We start from the raw sequence: 26,059 nt of genomic DNA, 5'->3' as shown, positions 1-26,059 counted from the left end.
TTGACTAAATATAGCCCACCATGACATTATAAAGAAACTAACCAATATGTAACATAGTAACGAGACTCCAAACAACTAGCGTTGGGTAAGCTAGGAGATTCTTAAAAATTACTATCATAATTTTTAATTCATTTTTTCTACAGGCATAAACATTGATAAAAAAATTCCGGAAAAGCTTCAGGAAAATATTTGCACACTACAGCACCACACTGAAAAAAGTAGAAAAGTTATAGCCTCACAATTTATTGAGAAATACTATCATTTAGTTGAATAATTGTAATATTATTTTTAGCATATAATCGGAACATGTACAGAGAAATTTAATATGTGTTCTATTTATTAACATTTCAGTCAAAAGTCATGTTGGCATTGAAAAAACTAGAAATAACCTTATGTCAACCATTGTTTATCTCATTGTTTTAGTCAAATTAGATGCAGAATATTTGAATTGATATAATGAGTACCCAAGGCTAAGAGAGGAACAAAATAGGTGGACTAAATCCATATTCTATTGGAAACGATAAGGGGATGAGAAAAAATAAGAAAAATGAAAAAAAATGAGAAAAAGAAAAGGCCATAAGCCAGCGCAGATACGGAGTGGACGACGCGGAGGAGTGGAGTGTGGAGAAATTATTATTGGATTAGGGGAAACAATGAAGAAATAAATTATTGTGGGTGAATAGGATTCACACGCTCTATCGATTCTATAAATTAAGCTAGGAATGAGAGAGTAAATCTCTCCTTTTTGTCTCTCCCCTTGAGCAACCAAGATAACTGCAAACAAGAAGCAACAACACCAGCAGACGAGTACCAGGAAGATGGCAAGAAGCTTCCGCAAATCATTGACTTAGAGTCCAAATTAAATAAATAAAACATTACGCTACAACATCAATTGTAACACATAAACCTAAAATAATGCTCAAAAAATTTCTTATGTCAAAAATAATACTACTTCCAAATGAATAATAATTTGTTTGCCATTCACGCGATCCTCAAAACACAACTTTGAGTACTATTAAAAAATTTACACTTTAGTGAAACTAAATATTTTTTAATCAACATATACAACAACAAACTTAGAACTATCACAAAATGGTATCCAATTCAAACCTAGGAGTATGAAAATAAAATCAAATTATTGATCCTCAAAATAGCTTTAATAGATCTTGATTTTCGTCGCCAAAAAAGTTGCTTTATGAAAGTCGAATAAAAAAGTGTAACCTTAAATATACTTACACCTAGCTGCACAAATAATAATTATAAATAATTAAATAATTTAAGATGTAATATTAGAGATGGTAAGATCTGGCTGCTTTGTGCGGGTGGCCTTCCTAGTTATCTAGATGATGGCGTGACCGGAAAGGACCTGTGCATTTAGCTAAAAACGGCGCCCACGTTTCCCTTTATTTGGGTTGTAGGCCAACCACAAGTCTGCTGAGAACCCCTTTTCTCCGGCCTTCGCCGGCTCACTCATGTGCGTTGCCGTGTGGTGTCCAATCTGTCACCATCTTCCCTTCGGTGCACTCCAGAGGCTTCTTGCCGCACCAAAGCGAAACCTCTAAGTCAAAGCCTAGTTATAGGTTGTACTATTGTTACTAAATCCTATTCTAAGCTCAATTGCTTTTGTTGCATAGAGACAATGTAGTCGCGTTGGCCAACTAACCCTTAAAAGGATTTCAAGTACAAGTTGGAATGAACACACTTTAATTTGTGTACAGTTATTCCAACCTCAAATCTGATTGCGGGGAAAATACGAGTAACTGCGTGGAGTCTGAGACTCCAACCCTACGGATATCCTACCTGAGCTCCAAAGTTTAGCTGCATTTATCCTGGATAAATTAGCTTATAAGAACTCGTTGTATGTTTTAACGACCGAGATCATAACACAATCCGTATATTTCATCGTGTAAATGTTCGACTGACTCGAATAAAAAATTATAATTTTAGTAATTTCTATGGTTTATCATCAAAACACCTTGCGGCCTTTCAATACCTACAAGGTTTTGAAAAAGCATAGTATTTCTTTTTAAAATTCTTCAAAAAAAACTGTGGTTTTAGTAGTTTCCATGGTGTCTAAACTACATCTGGTACATCTAAATACCTCCTTGCCTTTCAATACCTATGATTAGAAAACATGATATTTTCTTATAAAATACTAAATAAAATATTTTTTTAGGGGCGGGTCGGATGCTACAGTAACTCTACTTCATCTGTAACAATGGGTGAAATTTTGATTACTTTTGAAAAAAATCGGAACATTTCTACAAATCATTTTTATAGTAGTGAGACCCAAGGTGCATCAATGTGTTCAAAGTAGACACATGTTCTTTTCATAACCCAAAATTATAATGCAGGAAAAGACCACAAATACTGAAAAAATTAAAGACATGCAAGCACAATCTCTAGATGGATCGACGGCACGGGACGGGGGCCAGCCGGCCAGCAGGCTGTCAACGCACAGAGAGAGCCCAGAGCGCCCCGGCCCGTAGCCGTAGGCAGCCATGCTCCGGCAGTGTGGTGGTCGCGCTCTGCTACGGCCGGACCTGCCTGGTTGTCTCCTCCGATCCCTCTCCCCTCCGGTAGCAGCTTTCATCATCCTCATTCTGCCTTGCCCGCTGAGCATGCACACATCCACATCGCATCGCATCTGCTGCGCCCGTCAAGCTGCCAGCACTCGTTTTACTCTTCCTTGGCCCACCCATCTGCGTCGGAACCGGATCCGCTGCAGTAACGTCCCCTGCAGTTGGGTCACTGCCACGTGGGCCCCACTGCGTGCAGGCCCCACACGCAGTGACTCAACTGCGGGGGACGTAACTGCAGCGGAGCCTCGTCCATCTGCGTCTGGCATCGCATCGCTTGGTGTAGCTGCAACAACCACTCCCTCCATCTCATCCACACATTATTCTTGTTCCTTTCCGGGCTCAGCCACAAAGCCAGCTCCTGCGTGCTACTGCCCCTCATCAGGTCAGCATTTGCATGTACTGAGAGAGGGCTGCTAGTAGTCGTAGGAGTGGTGCTAAAAATGGTAACAAACAGGTGAAGTGAAATCAGTGGCTGGCAGGCCGGAGCTGCCTGCCTGAAGGCATGCTTCTTCCTCATTGGTGCGCCGACCTGCGCCGCAAACAATCACCAAGAACAGCAGCCGCCTGGCCTCCCTAATCCCAATTCATCCCAAGATGGAGGCGGCAGACTTGCTGAGCCTGGGCTTCGACTTCTACTGCCAGTCACCGCCTCGCTTCTTCGACGAACAGGACTGCCTCGCCGTCGACGACAGGTAGCCGCTGATGTTCCACACGAATCGATGCTTCTCCTGTAGTAGCTTGATTATTAGCTTCATAGCTTGTTCTTCTTCGTCTTCTTGGGGCCGTGGCTTGTTGCCTGACTGCTGCTGCTTTTGGTTATCTGTTGGCTTGGCCGCCGCGGCTCCAGCATCGTGTACGCGCCGACCGAGGCTGAGTCGGTCACCGGCCTGTACCCCTCCTACGGGGAGCGGGAGGCGTCGAGCTCCCCCGACGGCGCCAACTCCTGCTCCGGGCAGCAGGTGGCGCCGCCGCCGGCGTCGCCAGCTCCGGCGGGCGCGGCCACCACCACCAAGAACATCGTCATGGAGAGGGACCGCCGCAGGAGGCTCAACGAGAAGCTCTACGCGCTCCGCAGCGTCGTCCCCAATATCACCAAGGTGGGTGAGAAACAGCCGATTGATCGACGTGCAGGTGCAGTGATGATGTTGTAAGTTGTAACGCCTCCGGTGCCTGTAGATGGACAAGGCGTCCATCGTCAGGGACGCCATCGCCTACATCGAGCAGCTGCAGGAGGAGGAGCGCCGGGTGCTCGCCGAGATATCCGCGCTCGAGTCCTCCTCCGGCGTCACCGCTGCCGGCGTCAAGCTCAAGGCCCAGGACGATGCCGACAGCTACCCGTGGCCGAGGAAGTGGACGCGAACGGCGCCCGGCGGCTCTTCCATCGACGCCTCACCGCCGCTCCAGATCCTCGAGGTAACTATAGCTAGCTAGCTGGTGACGATGATGACTGAACACTTAAAATTGAATTGAAGGTTGTGGATTATTCGTTTATTTTCAAAATAATGCATGCGCATGCAGGTGCAGGTGACGGAGGCGGGGGAGAAGGTGGCGGTGGTGAGCGTGCGGTGCAGCAGGGGCAGGGACGCCGTGGCCAAGGTGTGCCGGGCGCTGGAGCCGCTGCGCCTCAGGGTCGTCACGGCCAGCATCGCCGCCGCCGGCGACGCCGTGGTCCACACCATGTTCGTCGAGGTAAGCTATCAGATCGGTTGCATGTGTCGCTCTCGCTTTAATTAATTGCATCGTGTCCTATCCTTGCATTGAGAGGGAGGGGGATTGGGGGCAAAGCTATTCCTCGCGCTTGCTACTGCGTGCGGAGCTATCCTACTAGAAGGGGGCGTGGCCGCCCTGTTCATCTTCTACCTCCAGCCAGAGAGGAGAGGAGAGAGGGAGGGGGTGGCCGGCGAGGGTAGTTGGTGGGGGAATGCCGACGGCCGGGGTGGTGGAGAGCGGCGGCGGCCTTAGGATCCGGGGTTGCTGGGGGTGGGACGGCTCCATGGCCACCGGACCTAGAAGAGAAGGTGGGGGGGAGGGGGGAATCGACCGGCGGTGGGCGGTGGTGTGTGGGCGGGCGGCGAGGCGGTGCGGCCGAGCGCAGGTCTCCAGTGGGGGCGTGCCGGCGGGGGAGGGCGAGGATGCGACCTCGGTTAGCGGCGGCAGCGGTGGAAGGCGGCGGCGGAGGCCGCCGGTGCTGTAGGAGGCGGTCGACGGTAGGGGCGCTCGATCTCTGCGATTGGATGAAATACAATCGCGCGCGTTAAGAATAGACGTCCCCGGGATTGGTGACGCCAGCCCGTGTGACATCACCGTCAACGGGGGTGAGCCGTCTCGATCTTGATTGAGACATCGAGTGATGTGCGCTCTTTGTCGTCGGAGCTCACGATTTAGAAGGTGCTCTGATACAAGAGCCTAACTTAGCCCACTTATTTGCAGTACATTTGAGTTGTCTACTACGTACCTTTTTCCGTTATCCAGTAGGATAGGTTCAGAATTGGAAAGCTGATGGTCCTCGTCCCCATCTTCATTTGGCTATCTTGTACGGCGGCTTTTGTGGATGGCACATGGCACATTTCATTGCGTAGGTCCAAGCTTTTGAATCTTTGGAGTTAAGTTACCCATAATTTCACTCTACTCCTTTTGTTTTATCGAACGTTTATAGAACTTTTATTTAATTAAGAGGAAAGCAAGGCAACCATGACAATCTTAGTAGCCTAGGCTTCTAAGATCTGTGAAATTTGTCGTTGTTCAATTACAAAACTAGAGAACACCCGACCAGCAAAAGAAGAAAACTGAATAGAGCTTTCTCTGCTGCATATGGCTTCATTTGTCAAAGAAACATGCATGTAGCGTGGTGGTGTTGACCGGTGAGGGTTTGTGGTTTTTGCCAGCTTGCTCCTGGATTGTTTGTTGGTTACGCCTGCGGCTTTCATGTGTCTGTCTCGCCTCTGCTACCTCATCTGTCAGCTCAGTACCAATTAATACACATACCAAGTACGTACTGTCTGCTGTTTGGATCCACACACATCAATCTTAAACACAGGCGACAAGTAGGACACAGCACATCATGGGCCATTTGGTACCTCACTTCACTTCACTTCACTTCACTTCCTCCCAGTCCCAGTAACTGGAGAAGATATTCCTGGAATATTCCGCGCGCCTAAGAGCACCTCCAGGCTCCAGTGTTGTAGAAAAGCGAACCGTGGTTCGATTTCGTCGAACCGTCAACATAGTGGGCATCGATGTTTGGGTGTCAGGCTCACCTCAGCAGACGACGCGGAAGCGTCGCGCGGGCGGAGGTGGCGGGGCCGGGGCCGGGGCCGGCCACGTGTGCGGTGGGCTCGTGTGGCGTCGAGAAGCGTCCACGGGCCGTCGTCTACTGAGTTCAGCCTCCGAGTGAAAATCGGATGTTGCAGAGCGGTCGAACCGAGCCGAGTAAAAAATTCTATAAGACCTGACACAAGCCAGCAGTTGGTGCTTTAAACTTCACGGATGAGCGGAGGAGCTGCCGCGTAGACAGAAAAGGATGCCATCTACTGAGTGGCGGGGCCCGCTAAACCGATGCACGCACTGTGGGTATCGAACCGCCTGACAAGTTACGGATTTTGCAGAGCAAAATCGCTGAGACACTGGAGGTGCTCTAATTCAAGAACGCCGGTGCATCACATGAAGAGTATTAGTGATTCAGTTCAGTTGGCATCCAGTGTTTTCTTTTAGCTCAAACATACAAGTGTTTTGGTATGCAGATTGAAGATAAGATGAGTGGTGCTCAACTGAAGGAGAGAGTCGAGGCTGCTCTCGCCCAGCTAGAGGTGACCAGATGCCCACTCAAGACCACGAGATACTGGGAGGACTGATGACCTGCGAGCTTGGCTTCTCAATAACGGGCATGTTTTCATCTTAACTTTTTTTTCTTTTTCCAATTAAGATAGTATACTACTACTACGGTATCAACCCCATGTAATGCTCTAGGTTTTTCCAAAGCGCGACGGGGATTGTAACTGTATACTAGTACTTTTTGGATGAGAAACAGAAATGCTAAACATGAACACAATTTTGATGCATTGACTAACAGTGTTTTTTCTATAAAAGTGTATGTTATAAAAAAAATCATCAAAGTGTGTTTTCATGATGGATCTAACACTACTACAGATATGGTCATTGCAAACGGCCATCACCGCCGGGTCGTAAAACGAGCCAGCATTGATGGCCAATTTTTTTCTAATCTAGTCCCCTTCCGATCTCCCTCGTCCACTCATCTCCCTTGACTCGACTCTCTTCATCTCCCGTCTGTCTCCCTCTTCCTCATCTATCTCCCCCATCTCTCATCTCCTCCCACCCCTCCCCGCCTCTTCCTTCTTCCTCCACATGGCTCCACATCGATCTTATATTATCAACAAGTCTCGAAAGATAGGGAGCCGTGTCAAGGGCGAAACTGGCACTACTACAGTGCATTATGACAAATTAATAAGTTGTTAGATTCCTTTAGATGTATCCTTAAGGGCAGGATATCATAAGCAAGAATTCAGTATTTCTACATTAATTGCACTCCAAACATAAAAGTGTTCCAGTTCTTGTACTTGGTTTGAGGTATGTATATTTTAAACCTGAACCAGATTCGGTGCTGAACAAAAAGTTATCCACTGAGTTATACTCTCACAAATTTTAGCCGGAGGGCAAAACTGGAAGATAAATTACTAATCGGCGAAAAAAGGTAAATAGCTAAAGATGTGTTCTTTTAATGGTATATGAATTTAATTTTCCATGAGAAACAAGAGACTGTGTCCATAGTTCAGTACATCCGGCCCATAAACAAATTTGAAAATTTGCCACGGACATATCTTTTTTTTAAGCCTCGTGCTTGATTCAGTAACCAAGACTGTCAAACCAGAAGCCAAAATATCAATTAGAAAAAGTCTACATAACCCCCAATGTATTAATAGTGAATCACATCACTCCCTGAACTATAAAACCGAGTTTCTAACCCCTCCCCACCTTTGCAAAACCAGATATTTAACCCCCAGGGTGGTTTTGCAGCCTGATTTTGATACAGTGGCACAATTTTATCTTTTTTATTTATTTATTTGCTTTGAATCTTTAAAAAACATAGTAAATCATATAAAAATCAAAAAATAGAAAGTCCAATTATGTTGGACTCCACATGAGTAGATCTACACAACGAACATATAATATGGTATGCTTTAGCATAAAGTTTTTATTGTAACTTTAGATCTATGTTTTTCTGCAATTTATCAAAATAACTCATAGATGCAGTTTCTATGGTCCAATTGTGAAGTTTTTTATGATTGCTGAATTATTGTATTATTAAATTGTAATAAAAATTTTATACTCATTGAATCATGTATAACTAATGAAGTATCATCCACCATCTTTAGGAATCTCAACAACGTCAACTAGGGTAAGGGCGAGAGAAAGTGGAGCGGCCAGTAGCGTGGCGTCCCTATCGTCCGCCACTCCGCCTCATTCCCCTCCACCATCTCCACGGGCGCGCACTTCAACCTGTTCTTCTCCACGGCATCATTGGCCGTCCGCACCAGCCTATGGTCCAAGGACATGAGCACCACAGCGTGGGTTGCGGCGAGCAAATCGGCGGGCTCAAACATCGGGCTAGGCTGCGGCGAGCAAGTTGTCAGCTCAAACATCGACTACATGTTCAATGAGCGCACCTGGGTGCAGAGTAGTTTTGGCCAAAGGGTAAAATTGGAAGCTGGCAAATTGCTAATCAGCAAAAGAATGAAAAACAGAGGATGCCAGTGATGGAAGGGAACATAGTGCTAGATATCTGTTATGTTGTGATCTTTCGGTGCTAAATATAAAGAATAATCTTTTAATGGTAAACAGATAAAGGTGGGTTATTTTAATGGTATGAATCCAATTTTCTTTTTCAATGACGCCGTCGGCGAGAAAATTGCAATTTCGGAACTTCAAACATTACATGTCGCAATTTTGCAATTACTAACATTGACTTCGTAAAATAGGACTCTAAACATGTGCAACTTGATTCTATTGCCATTTTGTGTATTTCCTCACTTTTCTATCTTACTTTCATATATTTGTCAGAATGAAGTGACCATTTTACCCTTACGTGGGTTAGAGGTACGTGTCTTCTCGTTTGGACGGACGCATCAACTTCTCACCGATCGTCTTCTCCATTCTCCAGGCTTCCACTGCCGCCCGCCGCCCCACCTTCACATTTTTATACGCAGCAGAATCACTAATTCACTGGAACAAGAATCCACTAGCCTCGGGCGCGCCGTTGTGACAAGGAAGGCTAGGCACGCGACGAAGAGGTGGTAGTGCTTGGAGATTCAGATGCCGACCTTCCACCTGACGTGGCCGTTGATCTTGACCTAGCGTCGCTGGACTTGGGAAGATCGAGCGCGCCAAGGGCGGGCGGGGCTGGGCGGGGACCTGCGATGGGGCGGCGGCCGGCTGTGGAACGCTGGAGAAGACAATGCGTCCGTCCAAGTCCAAGCGAGATGATATGTCTAAATTCTAATGCAAAAGAGGGGTAAAACGGTTATTTCACCTAGCCAAATATATGAAAACAAATAGAAAAAAAAGGAAATACACAAAATGACAATAGAATCAAGCAACACATGTTTAGAGTCCTATTTTTACAAAATTAATATAATATAATGGTAAAATTACGAAGAGCTATGTTTGGAGTCCTATCGCCGTCGGACGCTGCAAGAATGGCCAGCACCAACTGACGTCCCCTGATCTCAAAAAAAAAAAAAAAAAAAAGAAAAAAAAACTGACGTCCCCTCAGGTAGCTTCAGCGACTTCAGAAACTTCAGAGAACCGGATCCGAATGGAGAGCCCTTCCTCTCCCCGTCCGGGGAACAACGGCCGGGGGAGCGGCGGCGGCGGGAGCTCGAAGGTGCGCCCGAGGTCCTTCGATGAAAAGACCCGATCGGCGTGCTGGCAGAAGGCGGCTGTGGTGGCGGGGCGGCACCCGGAACGCTGGCGGCAGGACGCCGCCGGCAACGTCGTCTGCCGCCGATTCTGGAGCTGCCACGGGTGCCTCTGCTACGAGTACGACCACATCGTCCCCTTCTCTAAAGGTCTCCTGCTCTTGCTCTAAGCCCCCCAAAACCCAAAAGGGGGAAAACCCGTTGCTCCGTTTCGTGCTGGAAAATGTCATTTGTTTACGGATTACGGATCTTTCAGGAATCAAAATTATTTGAATTCTGCACCCAATTTTATGTCATTAGAGTTCGATTTGTGTAGTGCGGACGACAAACAAGCTTTCGATTTGGCTAAATATTCAAGCGATGCATAATGGCTAGATGCAGGCATGGTTTGGCATGTGCATACTCTGCACATATTTGGGTGCCGGTTTACATTTTGATGACACAAACTACTACGGATAAAATATATCTATCAAAATGCTGTTGATGTATCGAAACGCATAAGGACTCTCCATCGATATCATATCAGCTCAACTCTTCTTGAAAATTTACTGCTTTATGCTGATGGAGAGTCCTTGACAGTTTGATCTTTGGAAACAGTTCTTATGCCTCTGCAGTCTTGATTTAAGGAAGGTGCAGTCAAAATAACTTTTGTATCCATCTCATATGAGATGATTGTTTTTGTCAAGAAGTTGAGTTGGTCATGTTAAAATGCTTTTGCTGCTTTTCATCATAGTATTTGCTTGTCTAACATGAAATATATTCATTTTGCTGCATCTAGCCAAAATTGTTGGCCATATTATTAACCTGTTGGTAGTTTGGCACAACTTGTTGGTACATTTCAATTGTCAATTTGGCACAGCTTGTTGGTAGTTTACTCCACCTTCTGCGCATAAGGGTAAATTTGTAAAGATGAAATCATGACTGGCGCGTGCCACGATTTCCTGTTTTTGTGCTTTGGTTAGGCAGTGAGGTTCAATACTATCTTGTTCACCTAAAAGCTCTAGCTGATTAGCACAAATTCACTTAAGAGAAAGGATCCATTCTTGTTTAGTAATGGATATATTGCTATCACTGTATAGAGATGAATTCATAAGAAATCAGCTTTAAGTAAACTAATCTCAGTACGTGTGGATTGTCTGTTGGAAAATAAACTCATCTAACCATGAAAATATTTCTTCTGTATAATAACAAACTAATGTCGCTCCAGCAAGTCCCACGTAAATAGTGTGAAGCACCTTGCTGGTGCAGCATCTTATGCACAACAGGGACTAACATTGTGGTTTGGTAATCAATTTTAGGAGGAGAGTCCACTGTTGACAACTGCCAGATCCTTCAGACTAGGGTGAACCGATCCAAATCTGATAAAGCATGGGTAGATGAAGCAGAGATGCGGGGTTTCTCTTGTGACATCAAGTTTACTGGTGAGTACATCAACTTCTTACTTCATTTTCTTCATTATAATAGTAGTCTTGCCTCCTCATATGGCTACCAGTTTACTTTTTTTTAGATAAAGGATAAAAATCCAGCTTCATCTACCGAAGTAGAATCAGACCAATTATTACAGCGTTCAACTCACACCACCACGAAAAAGTTAAAAGCAGAAGTAAAGATAAAAAATGATCAAACTGGACCAATCCATCTACTAGATAACCAGCCCCTAGAACCGAAGAACTCCAAAGTAGATACTTCAAGGTGTCGACACGCCTGAACTAACATGTCCTTGTGCTCATCCTGATGCTGCAAGCTGGCCCACTAGCGTAGTCAATGTGTGCCCTGCAAAAAAATTTTGGGTATAGCTTTTTCAAAAATAACCTCATTTCTTGTCAACCAAATAGCCCAAATTAGTGCTGCTGCTGCTACTAGCATAAAGTGTTTGTTTTAGGACCGTTTGGCCTTAACCACTGACTAAACAACTCATCTTTGTTAGCAGGAATGTTTACTATGGAGTGTGGGTACTAGAAATGGTAGTAAGTATAAAACATAGCAGTAGCATATATTCTCTTTGGAAATAAGTGCATTGGTATGCGTCGATGCTTGTGAAATGCATGCATACAGTTATAATTGGGAAAAACAAAATTTTACTGTTGGAGGATGGAATGAAAGCATCTTGTTGAAATGCATATTAGCTTTTCACTTACTGGGATATATGTTTTACTTTTATTTTTCTTTTTTTCCTGGGGCTACAAACAGCTTCATTAATAAGAAAACATGCATGTCATTGGAGGTAGTTCATTTCCAGTCTTTAATTTTTGGAATCAGTTCATCCACATTGGATTGGATTGTACTGTATTTTATACACATAAAAACATGTACAACTTGGTCGCATTACCTGGCCAGTTTCAACAATTTTTTTGAATGTAGACATGTTGTTTTCAGAAGTTGACTCACAGTGTAGACTGTTAGGAACTGGAGTCGCATTTCATGCACCTGAATTATAGACCGCACTATAGCACGTGATTAGGTGTATCAAAGTTGGTTGTTATCTTATCTCCTAGTGAGCAGTCAGGTCAGATCAGATTAGATTGGTTAGGGTTTAAGTTAGATGAGCCTGAGGAAATGTTTCTACGATCATAACAAGACTAGGCATGTACTTATGCTGAGTGTCATGACATCACTCTCTTTTCTGTTGTATTTCAGTACCAATTGTAGTTCTCATGAATATTTTAGCTTTCGACAAATTAGGATATTTGTTAGTATGCTTCCTGGCGACCAAAAAGCATGCTGACGAATCTCACATATAGGATGATAGTTAGTACAATCTTGGTATTTCTTTGTAAAATGAAGTGAGTTAAAGTTTGCACCCAAGATAGTTTCTTTTTGAAGAATCCACTTTGAGCAAATTTGTCCACTAGCATCTAATCCACTTGTTGGAAGAAATTCAGAGGATTCCATAGTGTTTCTGTTTGGACCGTTCCCAACTTATTTCTTTTGTGGCCTTTAACTCCCTGCATCACTTGAGAGATCAACAAAAGCTTCCATTCAAGCATAGCTTGCCTCATTCAACTCTAATAAGTTTTTTTTTCTTATAATTTTAATCATAAGAGTTCTCTTCTAACGAGAAATGTTCTCTCTCTCTCTCTCTCTCTCTCTCTCTCTCTCTCTCTCTCTCTCTCTCTGAACAGACAAGGAACTTGATATAATTGAGATGGCTGTTTATGGGGATGTTATTCGTCCAGGTAAACAATGCCATTGCAGGACGGTAGCTGAGATGCTAGGGAAAATGAAGACAAAGAATCGCATGGCTGCTTGCGAGCTACCAGACAAAAACACATCTTAACTTGCTCTAGGGCTTTTTACATGAAATCAATCCCAGTTTCTCTTGCTCCTCTCAGGGAGGACAACCTATTATCTCAGCTGATTCCATCCAACAATTGTGCTCTCAAATTCTGTCCACCAGCATGTCATTTTGCAAAAACAATGCGGTTGAGTCCAACTGAGCTCTTGCAAGTAACTGCATGATTGAACATTCTGCTGATCTATGCTTTTTGTTGGAATTTGATTCTTGATCTGTAGCATATAGATTGGCAATGCCATCAAGATACAGTCGATTTCAGCAACTCGACCTGCATATTACGAATGGTTGTGCATGATCTGTGCTTGGTAAGCCTGACGTGTAGCAGACAGCAGTTGTTGTATCCTAAGCAAGTTTTTAGTGATTAAGCAATCTGACATGTGGCAAAAAAAAGAAAAAAAAGAAAGTGAAGATGGGCCGAAGAAGCACTGATCGATCTGCTGAATTATTGTGTTATGACTGTAATTCAGATGCTTGTGTGCTTAATTTGGAATGCTCATATGTTTCATAATTCATAGTAGTGTGCTGTGGCACTTTAGCCCATGTGCCAATCCACTGCATTTTTGCAAGCCTGGTTTTTGTTTTCGGATCGTGTTAATTTCACGCAGTGGATTTAGTTATAGAGACAATCTGGGAATTACCATGGTCTTAAGCCCAATCGGACAAAGCTACAACTAGAAACACCATCTAGCTTCATGGTCAGCATCTCCGAGAGCTCTTGTATCATGGGTGAATTAGTTAAAAAAAAAGAAGACAAAAAACCCCATCCAACAGAAATTGTATGTACCTCGTTTTCTATCTAGGGAGTGCCGCTGGGCATCTTTGCCTAGTGCTGAGCGCTAGCCATCCCTTTTTGGATTGTGGAGAAGCTGTTGGATTGCATTCTTTTTTCGCTAGTTATTTCGTTTTACATAATAGTTATATTAGGAGTTTCTATTCATATATCAGGAGTGTCGCTCGATAAAGCTATTTGTTCAGCGCTAGGCAAAGATGCCTAACGGCACCCCTGGATAGAAAACGAGGATAGAAGACGAGGTAGATACAGTTTCTGTTGGATGAGAGTTTTTTATTTTTTTTTAGCTAACTCGGCCAAAATACAAGAGCTTTTGAAGATGCTTTTACGGGGTTCATGCTAAAGGTCCCGGCCCGCATTCAACTCTCCTGCGATTGGTAAGACGGTTTCATGGTCGTAAAGTACAATTTCCCCTATTGCGATATTCTGTTTGTTATAATTTCGTTAGGTCAGCGGCCAAGTGCTGCAAGTATTAAGTTCCATTGCTATCCAATGGTCGTGGTTTTCTATTGTTATCCTGGGGCCTGAGGTCGCTATGGAATCACCGCAATGGTACTCTTATCCTGACCAGTGGCCACCGAGTAACTTGGTTGCTTATATTTTCTCTATAACAATTGGAATTCTATTTGTCCAAATCTGCTCGCTTGTGCTTACTTGTGGGCGTACGGCAATTCGCACGCCTGAGTTTTCCATCTTGGTTGTCCAAAATTAAGCACAATGCTTATAAAAGAAAATCATGCACCAAGCATCTCCCCCGAAAATAAGTCACAATGGAATGTTTGTTTATGCTTTGATTTTCCATTGATGAGCAATTATCTATAGTTGTAATATATTCTTTTGCCTTATTTATATCCCCCATACAAATAGCTTTAGGGTTCGAGGCATGTTTAGGGGCTTTAGGTTGACGTCGTGTTCTAAGAGCATCTCCAGCAGTAACTACAAATTATACTCCCAAAAACTGGTTTTGGGACCATCCTAAAAACAACTGGGATTTCGAGCATCTCCAACAGTTTCCAATATTTTTTCCCAAAATTTTTTATTTACCAACTCCCCAAATAGGTACGAGGAGGAAAAAAAGTTCATCTCCAATAATTCCCTATTGTTACTCAAAAAATGAGAAGTTGTGGTCCCATAAGATTAATTCCACGAGAAACTTCCATGGCTGGTGGACAAGAGCTTCTTGCAAGTTAGATTGCCGGCGATTCAGAGCACGAGAGGGCTTGGAATTTGGGGGAAAAGAAAGAAGACGACGAGGGGGTTCCGTCTTACCTCTTACTTGCGTCGATGATGCACCGTGGTGGCAACGGCGGCGGCCACAGGAGCTAAACCCTAAATCCTAGAACGTGAAAAAAAAATCACAAGTGCGTGCTAGAGAGCGCCGGCGGCCGGCCAAGCTCCAAGACATGCGGCAGCTCAGGCTGGGAGAAGAAGGAAGAGGGAGTGAGGGGATTAGGGCACCTCTCCGACAGCCTTTTCTCATTTTATATGAAGCAGCGGCAGCCTGTGGCCGTCCGATCAGAGCGGACGGTCCAGATCAACTGGTATTAGGGTTTGCGGCCAGCTGGGCCGAACTGGGCCGGTAGCGTCCATAATGGGCCGAGCCGGTTTACTGGGCCTGCGCGGGATTGAGCTGAGTTGTGCGTTTTGGGCAGCGCAATGGGGAACTTTTGGGCTGGTTTTATGAGCCTTTAGCCCAGTTTAAGTGTTAAAGCCTTTTCCATTACTGTTTCTTATGATTTAAGCTTAATTTAATTGATGTTTATGTTTAAGGCTTTAATTATTTTATGTTGCACCTATAATTACCAGCTTTATGTTTTTTTAATGCCCATGAGTATTTATTTCATATTTGAGATATCTATTGTTTATAATTTCGCAAATAAGTTATTGCTTAATTTATCTATGATAGATATTTCTCAATTATGAATAGTGATATTTTCCATAATTCTGATGTTATAAGGTCAATTTAAAAATAATTATGGAAAATCATCATTGAGTTTATTTTGGGCTATTAATGAGTCTTGTTATTTGAGCACAATTAATTTATAATGTCAGTTGTGCTTGTTAAATGAGAAAGAATATATAGATTGATGAGCCTTATATCTATAGATCAATGAGCCTTATCATTTTAGTGCAATTAAATTTATTGATGTTTTATGCACTAATTATATAAAGCAAAGTTTAAGGTTTATGAGCTTTATATTTACAGTGAAATTTAATCTCTTTATGATTTATGTGTTATTTCACTGTTTATATTTGAGTTTAAAATTCCAAAATAAGTGTATTTGCCTTAATGTTTCCATTATGCTTTATTGATGAACATTGCATTAGTTCGCATTGTTTAAGCTGAAAAATTATATATTTTCCACCCTGTACAATTAAGGTGCTCTCTAATCAAATGGAACCATCGAGAAGTTTGATTAGAGTACACTTGTAATTAATTCTGACCATCATTGTTTTAATTATGAGTTAATGATAAGTTTCGTTTGTTTTCCCCGTCGGTGATGCAAATTGAAACTTATGGCATGATTTTAATCAGACCATCGTAGGGTTAATCTTGTGCTTTTATGTGCATCTTGTTGTATAAGATTATTGAGACTTCAATTTTATGATTTTTTCAGTGGATTATAAGGACTTACTAAGTACCATTGAGCCCTTTAATGGCACCAACTTTCCTAAGTGGAATAATGAGGTGTCTGTAGTTCTCAGAGTTCTGGACTTTGATTACGCACTTTATGAGTATAAACCTGTTAATCCTTCTATAAGTACTGAGAATCATAAAGAGCAATTAAGTTGGAGAAATGGCAAAAAAAAAATCAACGGATTTGCAAAATTAGTTATAAAACATTCGATCTCAGATGCCATAAGGGGAGCATCTCCTTATAGGAAGGATGATAGGGAACTAAGTGTTAAGGAGTTTATGAACTCCATTGAGGAATGTTATAAAATTAATTATTCCAACTTCCTTATAAATAAGTTGTCTACCTCATGTTATGATGGGCGCAATGGACTAAGTATACACATTAAGAGCATATACAATATGGCTGCTGAGTTGAAAGCACTTGGCAGGTTCATCTCTGATGATCTACTGGTGCCATATCTTATGGCTTCTCTACTAGAGAATTATAATAAGCGTGCTCAAAATGTGGATACTCCAGTAAGATATAAGTTATGTGAGTCACTTCATCAAGTGCAAAGGAAGGATAATAAAGTTGTCTCATAAGCTCTTTTAAGTTAAAGTTTCCCCTAAATTTTGGTGGATTGATTGAGATGCATTCCCATTAGGTCATTAAGTCTGACCCATAAGATCAGGGGAGTTCAAGGGGAGCAAAGTTTAATGATGATGATGATGATGATGATGATGATGATGATGAAGATGTTAAATGCTTCGCATTAGTTTTATATATTTAGCCATATTTGTTTTCCATAATAAGTGATTCTGAACATTTGCTAAGTTTTGAGATAATAAGTATATCATCATTGTTGATTTTGCTATCTTGTCAAGGAATTATTTTATTTATTTCTTGCATATTGTGTAATGCTTCAATAAGTTGTTGATGAGACTCTGTCGAAATTGTGATATTATTAGTTAAATCACATTTCGAAGGGGAGAATTGGAATGTCTCATCAAGTATAAGAGATACTCAAGTTGTAATGTCTCATAAGAATGAGAGATACTACAGTCATTAGATGTAAGACTATAAAGAGTTATCACCATATTTTATTTGCCCATAAAAATTGATATTCAAAAGGCTGAATTAGAAAATCAGCTCATATAAAGGGTGAATATGATGGAGAACGCTCTAAAAAAACCATTGTGACAGGAGAATTACTCCATAAAGCCAATTGTCTCAAATAAAGTTATGTGTGACTTTATTCATTCTTCTGGTCATCGCTGATTAATGGATACATGTTCACAAAGTTTTGTTGCTATAGTTCATTTTAGCCATCGCTATTTGACTAGTTCAATGAAGCTCGAGACTTTTGAAGTATGGCTTATATTTATCATTTTCTGGTCATCGCTGTTTGGTAAATATTTGACCATAAACTTTGCTGCTCTTGTTCATTTCTAGCCATCGCTGGTGTGAGCTTGATTAGAAAAGGAAATTGATCAATGGTATGCTAAAGATAAAGAAATTATGTCATGATGAGCTACCATTTATGGATATCCTAATAAGTCTGAGGGGTACCATTTCTACCACTATAATTGTCTCAACTATTGTGTTTCTAAAGGAATGCAAATATCAGTTGTTTCAACTGTTGTGTTCTTAAAAGAATGCAGAGATTAGTGGGAGTCAGTGTGAGCTCACAAAGGAGGAAGAGATGATTTGGAGAGATGTGGGCTTAGTTACCCCGCATCGATGATTCAAGGAGCAGAATCTCATAATATTTAACTCATGCCATTAATTAAGTAAACCTCCATCTTAAGCTACCATATATTTTGTTGAGGATTCTCATAAGTTGATTAATCCCAACATGAATATGTGATATATAATAACGGTTGATGTTGGCATAAAAGAATGACCTCATTCATTTTGAAGGTCACTATAAAGGAGGCCATAAATTGAGTATATGAGCTTTAGTATAAATTTGTGATGGAATCAAATTAGTATCTTGCCATGATCATGATTCCGAAAGAAAATTAAAATACTGAGCTTATAGCTTACCATGATTCTAAATGTTCATGGATAAAGGTATGTACTGAGATTAAGGTGGAAAATTTACTATCCTAATACTTAAGTGGATGATGCTCTACTAAGTAAAGTGGCGATTAGAATATGCCACTAAGGTTGAGAGCATTTCTATCCTTCAATTAGATTTAAATTAATCTTGGTGAAAGCCTCTTATGCTTTGGGCACTAATGTACACTAAGATTGGACCAAAGAAGTATTAGGATTACCACTAGAGATGTAAGCAGTCCAAAGTGGTAAATGTGAATAATGTTAAGATACGCTGTTCTATTTTGCATAGTAAAGCAAATTATGTCTAATACCCTAAGAATAAAGTTGAGATAAAGTTAAGGAAGACGTTCCTTATGCTTCAATCTTTTGAAGCTTATGCATGAGTCTCTAAGTGATTGACTTTGCATTTGTAAGCCGGAAGTCCTTATGTGTTTAATATTATCCAAAAAAGGTCCATTGGATAATGTACAAGACACCATAGCATGCTTGTTTATTATAAATTATTTAGCTAAGAGTTCTGTAAGAGTGCGAGGATGTAAAAGTGCACATTAGATTATGTCCTTCACTTTCGCAGAAAAGAGCAATTCTATTGAGAGCTCTAAACAAACTTGGCATAATAAAAGCTGAGATTGCATAAGGCATGTTTTAACTTATCAAGCTTCAGAATTATATTCCGGTGTTAAGTTTATGGATAGCGAATTGATATTGCTATGATTGTGGTATTCATTCGAGTAACAACATAATTATTGATGATGTCTAGACTACTGATGATTAAATATTATGTTGTGAAAGAAAGGTCCCAGGATCAACTTATTAAAGTTAAAGAAATAAGTTGAGTTTATGCTAGCAAATATTATTCAAGACTTATCACTCATCCCATTTAATTTTCGCGAAATTAAGTATGGGATTTGTGAACGGTCTTGGACCTGATTCTGGATACATTATCATTCCCAAATAAGTAATAAGCGTTCTATCGAGGTATTGCAGTGAACTGTGGGTAATAGAGTCTCGGTAGTGAATTAAATACTACTGATGACGCATTGGTCCGGTCTTACTGTTGTACTGAGTGTGAACATAAGTTTAAAGCGAACCTAAATTGTTAACCGTTCGATCAAGTGGGAGAATGTTGGAAATTTGTGATCTCAGGATAACAACCTAGATCTACATGGCAAATAATTTCCACAAATTAGAGATAACATACCAAATAAGTCATGTACCGTGATTGGCAGGTACACCTAACGTTTCCATCTATAAGTTGGCCCCGGTCCCACAGTGCTGTATATAAATATGAGGTAGAGGGGAACCCTCTCTAACCCTAATCAGTTAATCTCGCGATTAGCAAAACACCAATCAATTAGAGCGCTGGAGGGGTTGGAAGCGCGACTTCCTCATCTACTTCGTGACAGGCACAAGGAGTTGCTGTTCCTCATCTACTTCGTGGCATGCACAAGGAGGAGTTGCTGCTCGTCAAGAACTTCATCAACAAAGAGATCTAAATCTCTCCAATTGTGAAGATTAAGTCTATTTCATTTACATCATTCATCAGCCCTACTACTACAATTTCAGAGGCATTCATGGATTCAAGAAGCTCTGGTCAGTTTAATCTAATTAATTCCGCATTAAGTAATTAGTGATCATGATTAGACTAAGCTAAGATCCTATTTATGATTAATTAAATCTAACACTTCTCGCCCCTACCCTGCTTTCCCTCTTCATCCCTGATGGCACCCGCAAAGGGTCCGCCGGATCTACCTACCGGCAAGACGACATCAATGCAGGAGGTGCAGAAGTTTTGACAGGAATCGGCATGTCCTCGCCTAATTCTTGGATTTGGGAGCGCAAGAGACTGGTGTAAATTTGTCTCGAAATGCCGTGGGAATTGGGCCTGAGAAAAGATTGGGAGGCAACTGTTTGAGCGTCTTTTTTTTTCAATTTGTTCCCAAAACTTAGTTTTTGTATGGTATTTTGGGTACTCTCGGAGATGCTTTGATGTCTCTCAAATGTGACACTGTAAACTGAAAAAACTATTTTCTCTATCGGTGTTGTGTTGAGGGAGTGGGGTTATAAGAGTTTTCATACACTTACTTCTTTTTTAGTATAACGATATGAGGCTCTTCCACGTGTTCGAGGTTTTTTTTTTACTGTGGGTCCTAAACTATTTGGAACACAAGAAGTAAGAAAGGAAAAGAAAAGGGAACTAATGTAGTCCAAAGTATCTTCAAACTTTATATAGTTCAACTTATTTTCTCGATACACTCGATTTGTAACATCTTAACGTACAAAAGCTTAAATAAATATATCAGGTATAATCTTCTCCATGATGCATTGATGCCTATAGGCCACGAGCGACATATTAAAGTCCACTTCACGTACTACTTGTAGAAAAAATTTCCATGGAAACCATATGGAACCCTGTGTGGCAATGTAATTTTTGCTATTGGCTCCTCTGAAAATCTTTTTGCTCGAAGCTTGTTACCTTATATAGAACGCGATGGAAAGCATCGACAAACATATGGGCTATGCCATTTCGTTCCGGTATCATGGGGAGAATCCGAATAATATATAACATGTGCTAGCTGATTGGTTCATCGGCTTGGGTTACACGTAGGAATCACGTGCTACTTTGTTTTATTCTGAATCATATGAGTGACATGTCTTGGTAACATGTGCTAGCTGATTGGTTCATCAGCTTGGGTTACACGTAGGAACCACGTGCTACTTTGTTTTTATTCTGAACCACGTGCTAGCTCGTACATAGATAATGAAATTTGAGATATTTTTTATTTAGGATAATAGATTGAGAAGTACAATACATACTACGAAACAAATAAAACTGTGTTGGAAAATTAACAAATAAAAGTGTGTTGGAATATTATGTGCAACACACCGGAGGACCCAGGGCCCGGCGACCCTGGGCACCGGTCCGGGCTCCCGTCGCCATACCTTAGTAGCTGCAAGAGTCGCATGTGTTAGTTCCATGCATATACCTGCCCGTAGGAAGAGAATTGCTGTAGGTTGACCACCGCCAGAGTGAGGCAAGGCAAATTCTATGTGCATGGGTGTATACTTGGCCCAGGCTCCGCTCAATTTCTGAGTCCGCCACTGGTGCAACATATATGCTATTTAGTTATGCGTGTTTTCTTTTCTAAATTGTTAAACTCAAGGGGTAATCTTTGCAGTTTATGAAATAATGGAAGTGTAAAAAGTTATATTTGAAATATAAATAAAACAACCATGGTTCTAGGTTGTAAATAGTTATATTTACCTCGCTCATTCAAAATAGGCTGATCTGAAAATCTATACGTTGAGTCTACCAATAGTTGTAGGAGATTTGAAGAGACACAGATTTCACAGCATGCATTCGACATTTGTTTCACCAGTGCTTGCTTCTTCCAACCAACAAATGAAGCTTGCACCTATTTGAACGAAAGAATTCTAACTTAAAGCCGATCCCTTCACATAACACTTCCATCGACTCATTAGTTCTAGAGCATTTAGAGGAGGCACAAGGAACGGCTATCTGGTGGATGACAGCAAAGTAGAAGCAAAGAGTTCAGCTCCATTATTAGGCTTATAGCCGCATCGGAATTTTTGTGCTGGTTTCCACCTCTACAAACAAATTGTATTAGCCGTAAATTTAAAGCTTGTGCTACTAGAAGTAGCTAGGTTTGGAGGTATCTGGTAGGTGGTGCACCCTGTGTGCATATCGGTCTTCCTTGCAATCAGGAAAACAAAAGTTATACAGTGTATTACTCAACTATGGGATACTCTAATTAACATCAAGTTTTATGCTAACTTTGCTTTAGTGTGCAAAAGATCAGTTTTGTAGCATGTGCCTTATGGGTATTTACATATATAGCCACGAATAATACACTGCTAGAAAAATGGGCTTTCGTCCCTTCAGTTAGTACCCGTTAACTTTTGGTCCGGTACTAAAGTTACCACGGAGCCATTTTAGTACCGGTTCCAAATTTGAAAGTCTCCGAAGCCATTTTAATACCGGACCAAGACACTGGCTGGTACTAAATGTCGCATTTTAGTACCTGCCGGTGTTTTGGCACGGTACAAAATGGTCCTTTACTTCAAGAGGAATGCATCTTCCATCCAGTCAGATGTGATGCATAGGTGGGATGGTAAGGAAGCTACGCGCGAGGCCTGAGGTCATGGGTTCGAATCCTCATGACCGCGCACACGTATTTATTTACGTGTGAAAAAATCACGTGACTTGTGTTGCGATGATGCACCTGTGCGGGCCTCTCAGAGGTTCGTCGGTTGGAGCAGCCGGTACTAACTGTACCAGTGTTAACCATTAGTTGTGGTGGTTGGAGTCGTGAGTGCCTGGCTGCATTTAAATATTTGTGGAATTTAATGGCTCTATGCATCCCTAGTTGATGCAGAGATCATATGTTTGTACTTCATTTATCTAAAATCCTAAGCTAGGTTTAACCTTCAGTGTAGCTGCAGGTGGGGAAGGTGGAAGCCATATGGTCCGATCCGAATATCCGATGCGCGCATGATGCTGGTACAAGCATAGTGAATACGAGAGTAGCAAAAGAACGAGTTACTATCAAACTTCAATTAGTTCCTACACAAGTGGCATGGCTTACGCTGACTTTTGTCTAGTACCTCTACAGCATTTTGCGTGATGACACTGTAACAGAAGAGAAAGAAAAGAGAAATGGCTCCTGGGACAAAGTTAAAAAAAACTTGACCTGCAGGGGGTGAGACCGCTCCCACGGCATTGTTTGAGAGGTAGAATAACCTTCTCACAGCAGGCCAAGAAAACCCCCGAACCCCTGCCTCACCCGTACACGGGGGCCCGTCGCCTTGTGAGTTAGGCCGGGCTCCACAGTGCTTTGGACGTGGGACAAGCGAGGGAGTTTTTTTAACCCCAGAGCTGAAATTCGCCCCCGAGGGGGATCGAACCCAGGACCTCTGGGGAGTGCCTCCAGCGATGCTACCACTATGATAGCAGGCCTTTGGCCTCCTGGGACAAAGTTAAGGTCGGCTTTTGAGATGCCCTGCTGCCATGGCTTTAAGCTTTGTTACCTTATATAGAACGCGATGGAAAGCATGGACGAACATGGGCTATGCCATTTCGTTCTGGTCATGGGGAGGAATAATATATAGGAAAAGGTCCAGTTTACACCACTGAACTATAAAAAAATCTACTTTTCAATCTGTAACTACAAAATCGGATAATAGAGACCATTCAATCCTCCTCTTAATGAAAAAATATGCTAAGGCATGGTCGTGAAAAAAAGAGACCAGTGAACTATCGAAAGTGGGCAAAGTTGGCCCTTGGGATGGTTTCAAAGGAGGATTTTCATTTTGTGAAAATTTAAATTATTTAAATTTAAACTAAAAATTTATAAGTAATTTATTTTGAATAAAAATACAAAATAGGTACCAACTTATCTGAAAATTGAACCTATCTATTGGCACTCTACTTATCAATTTTTCGGATCTAATTTTTTCATATTCCTAGTATTTAGCTGCTTGTAGTTGTGCCTATTATTTTTTATTAAGAGTAAAGTCTATTTTTGACCATCCAACTATCGACTGCGTCCGGATTTGGCAATGCAACTCTAAAACCGGACATCCGCAGCCATCCAACTCTTAAAACCGTTCATGTTTGGCCATCGAGCTGTTTTGCTGGGTAGTTTTGCTGAGTTGGACGCCACGTGGCGGTGGGACCCACCTGTCAGCCCTCCTCTCCCTCCTCTCTCCTCTTTCTCTCTCCGTCTACCTCTCCTCTCTCCTGTCCCCGTCGGCACGCGCGCCTGAGCTCCGCCATCCCCGTCGGCCAGGTAGGCGGCCGAAGCTCCGCCATCTAGGTAGGCGGCCGGAGCTCCGCCATCCCTGTCGGCACGCGCGCATGAGCTCGAGCTCCGCCGCCCAGGCCGGCGAGCGCGCGAGAGGGGCGGGGCACACCGGAGCCGAGACAAGCGGAGGACTTGAGGTGGCGGCGGAGGAGGAGCCGGAGAGAGGGAGAGGAAGGAGGAGGGAGCAAGGGCGGGGGACGGCGCGGCCGCCGGCGGCCCCTGCTCGCCTCGCCGACCGACGCCACCGTGTCGAGGGAGCCGGCCAGGGCCACCGCCGTCGCCGGAGGCCTGCGCGTGCCCTGGCCCGTTTGCCGCCGTCCGGCCCCGATCTGCCATGGGAGGGAGGAGGAGGTGCTCCCGGATCCGGCCGGCTCCGGAGCTTGAGGGTCGCCGCCCTGCTCGCCTTCGTGGGCTGGCCTCCGCGGTGCCCGGCGCTAGAGGAGGATGGGGAGCTGGGGTCGCGGCCGCGGCCGCCACGCGCACCCCGCCCTGCTCGCCATGCCGCGCGCGTTCGCCGCACACTTGCCGGCCTCAAGGGCGCGTCCGCCACGCGCACCCTGCCCTACTCGCCGGCGCTCCGCCCCCTGCTCCGGCCGCGCGTGCTCCGCGGCAGCTCCTTCCTCCCGCGGCGGCTGGAGCATGAAGGTGTCGCCGCCACCCGCGCGAGGCTCCGCGCCGCGCCGTCCGCCCGCGCGCGGGATGCCTGGCCGATCCCGCCGCGCGCCGGCTCCGCCTCGTGCAGGCCACCGGAGCTCGTGGCGGAGGGGTGCGGGAGGGGAGGGTCCCAGGGAGCCTCGCCGCGCCAGCCGCCGTAGCTCCTCGGCCTGGTGCAGGGGAGGCCGCCGCAGCTCCTCGCCCACCGGCCCGGCGCGGAGGGAGCAGGGGAGGCCGGCGGCCACCGCTCCGCCCTGCACCGCCGCGGGAGCTCCGGCCGCCTACCTGGCCGACGGGGATGGCGGAGCTCAGGCGCGCGTGCCGACGGGGACAGGAGAGAGGAGAGGTAGAGGGAGAGAGAAAGAGGAGAGAGGAGGGAGAGGAGGGGTTGACAGGTGGGTCCCACCGCCACGTGGCGTCCAACTCAGCAAAACCACCCAGCAAAACAGCTCGATGGCCAAACATGAACGGTTTTGAGAGTTGGATGGCTGCGGATGTCCGGTTTTAGAGTTGCATTGCCAAATCCGGACGCAGTCGATAGTTGGATGGTCAAAAATGGACTTTACTCTTTTATTAAATAAGATTCAAATAGAGAAACAATAGATACTCCATCGGTCCCAGAAAACAAGTCATCCTAGGAATTCTAGGATAAATTAACAAAAAGGTAAAATGACCATATCTTCTCCTATTTATTAATCATATTTAGCATCAATTGATTCTTGCATGTCCATACTCTTTCTAAATAGCGTAAGATGACTTATTTTTTGGGACGGAGAGTAGGTTACATTTTTAGAAAAAATTCGGTACTAGTTTCATATTTTTTTGATTGGAAATGAATTAGTTTTGATTTTTTTAGATGTAGTTTTAATTTTTTAATTTGCTTAAAAAATACAAAACCACCTTGAAAACCACTTAACAGTGGGATGGCCTCCTTTATCTGATTTTGTAGTTCAAAGATGAAAATTGAAATTTTGTGATATTTCGAAGGTGTAAACTAGAATTTTCCCTAATATATTGTGCTGATTCGGTCGTGGGCTTGGGTTACACATAGGAACCACGTGCCACTTTTTTATTTTAAATCATATGATTTCTTGGAAATTCATGTCTCTGTTTAGTGCTTCATCAGAGATATGGGTTGGCAAATCTAGCGTCTAATATTGATCATTAGTGACAGTAAGTTCAATCACGTGTGATGACACCTATTAGTGACATGTTTTTTGGCAAAAACCCATCACTATTGTAGGTAATTAGTAATGGAGATTTCCACTTCACTGATGTGAATCACATCAATAATGAAAATTT

At 43.3% G+C, this 26,059-nt stretch overlaps 2 protein-coding genes across 3 annotated transcripts; both read left to right on the top strand.

Moving 5' to 3' along the window:
- The first annotated feature begins 2,881 nt into the window (after positions 1-2,881).
- On the top strand, positions 2,882-6,689 carry LOC120640477 (transcription factor BHLH6-like). Of its 2 annotated transcripts, none has more exons than XM_039916320.1 (5): positions 2,882-3,274; positions 3,430-3,679; positions 3,759-3,995; positions 4,107-4,271; positions 6,323-6,689. In XM_039916320.1, the coding sequence occupies exons 1-5, from the start codon at positions 3,177-3,179 to the stop codon at positions 6,431-6,433; spliced, it is 861 nt and encodes a 286-aa protein (XP_039772254.1). In that variant the 5' UTR covers positions 2,882-3,176; the 3' UTR covers positions 6,434-6,689. The 2 variants fall into 2 exon arrangements, with proteins under 2 accessions (XP_039772254.1, XP_039772253.1); XM_039916319.1 differs by having other exon boundaries at positions 2,883-3,274; positions 4,101-4,271.
- A 2,608-nt stretch (positions 6,690-9,297) lies between these two features.
- LOC120640476 lies at positions 9,298-13,317 on the top strand. Its single transcript, XM_039916317.1, has 3 exons — positions 9,298-9,664; positions 10,813-10,935; positions 12,637-13,317. The coding sequence occupies exons 1-3, from the start codon at positions 9,412-9,414 to the stop codon at positions 12,789-12,791; spliced, it is 531 nt and encodes a 176-aa protein (XP_039772251.1). The 5' UTR covers positions 9,298-9,411; the 3' UTR covers positions 12,792-13,317.
- Positions 13,318-26,059: the final 12,742 nt, after the last annotated feature.

The sequence above is a fragment of the Panicum virgatum genome, chromosome 7K (assembly GCF_016808335.1).
Source record: "Panicum virgatum strain AP13 chromosome 7K, P.virgatum_v5, whole genome shotgun sequence".
NCBI classification, from domain to species: Eukaryota; Viridiplantae; Streptophyta; class Magnoliopsida; order Poales; family Poaceae; genus Panicum; species Panicum virgatum.
This window is presented reverse-complemented; position numbering and strand designations above follow the sequence as displayed.

Bases quoted from the DNA above. Each gene is read 5' to 3' on its own strand.
- LOC120640477 (XM_039916319.1), top strand. From the start codon at position 3,177: ATGGAGGCGGCAGACTTGCTGAGCCTGGGCTTCGACTTCTACTGCCAG. The intron at 3,680-3,758 runs GTGGGTGAGAAA...CGGTGCCTGTAG, and splicing joins TCGTCCCCAATATCACCAAG to ATGGACAAGGCGTCCATCGT. The intron at 3,996-4,100 runs GTAACTATAGCT...ATGCGCATGCAG, and splicing joins CGCCGCTCCAGATCCTCGAG to GTGCAGGTGACGGAGGCGGG.
- LOC120640476 (XM_039916317.1), top strand. From the start codon at position 9,412: ATGGAGAGCCCTTCCTCTCCCCGTCCGGGGAACAACGGCCGGGGGAGC. The intron at 9,665-10,812 runs GTCTCCTGCTCT...AATCAATTTTAG, and splicing joins CATCGTCCCCTTCTCTAAAG to GAGGAGAGTCCACTGTTGAC. The intron at 10,936-12,636 runs GTGAGTACATCA...CTCTCTGAACAG, and splicing joins TTGTGACATCAAGTTTACTG to ACAAGGAACTTGATATAATT.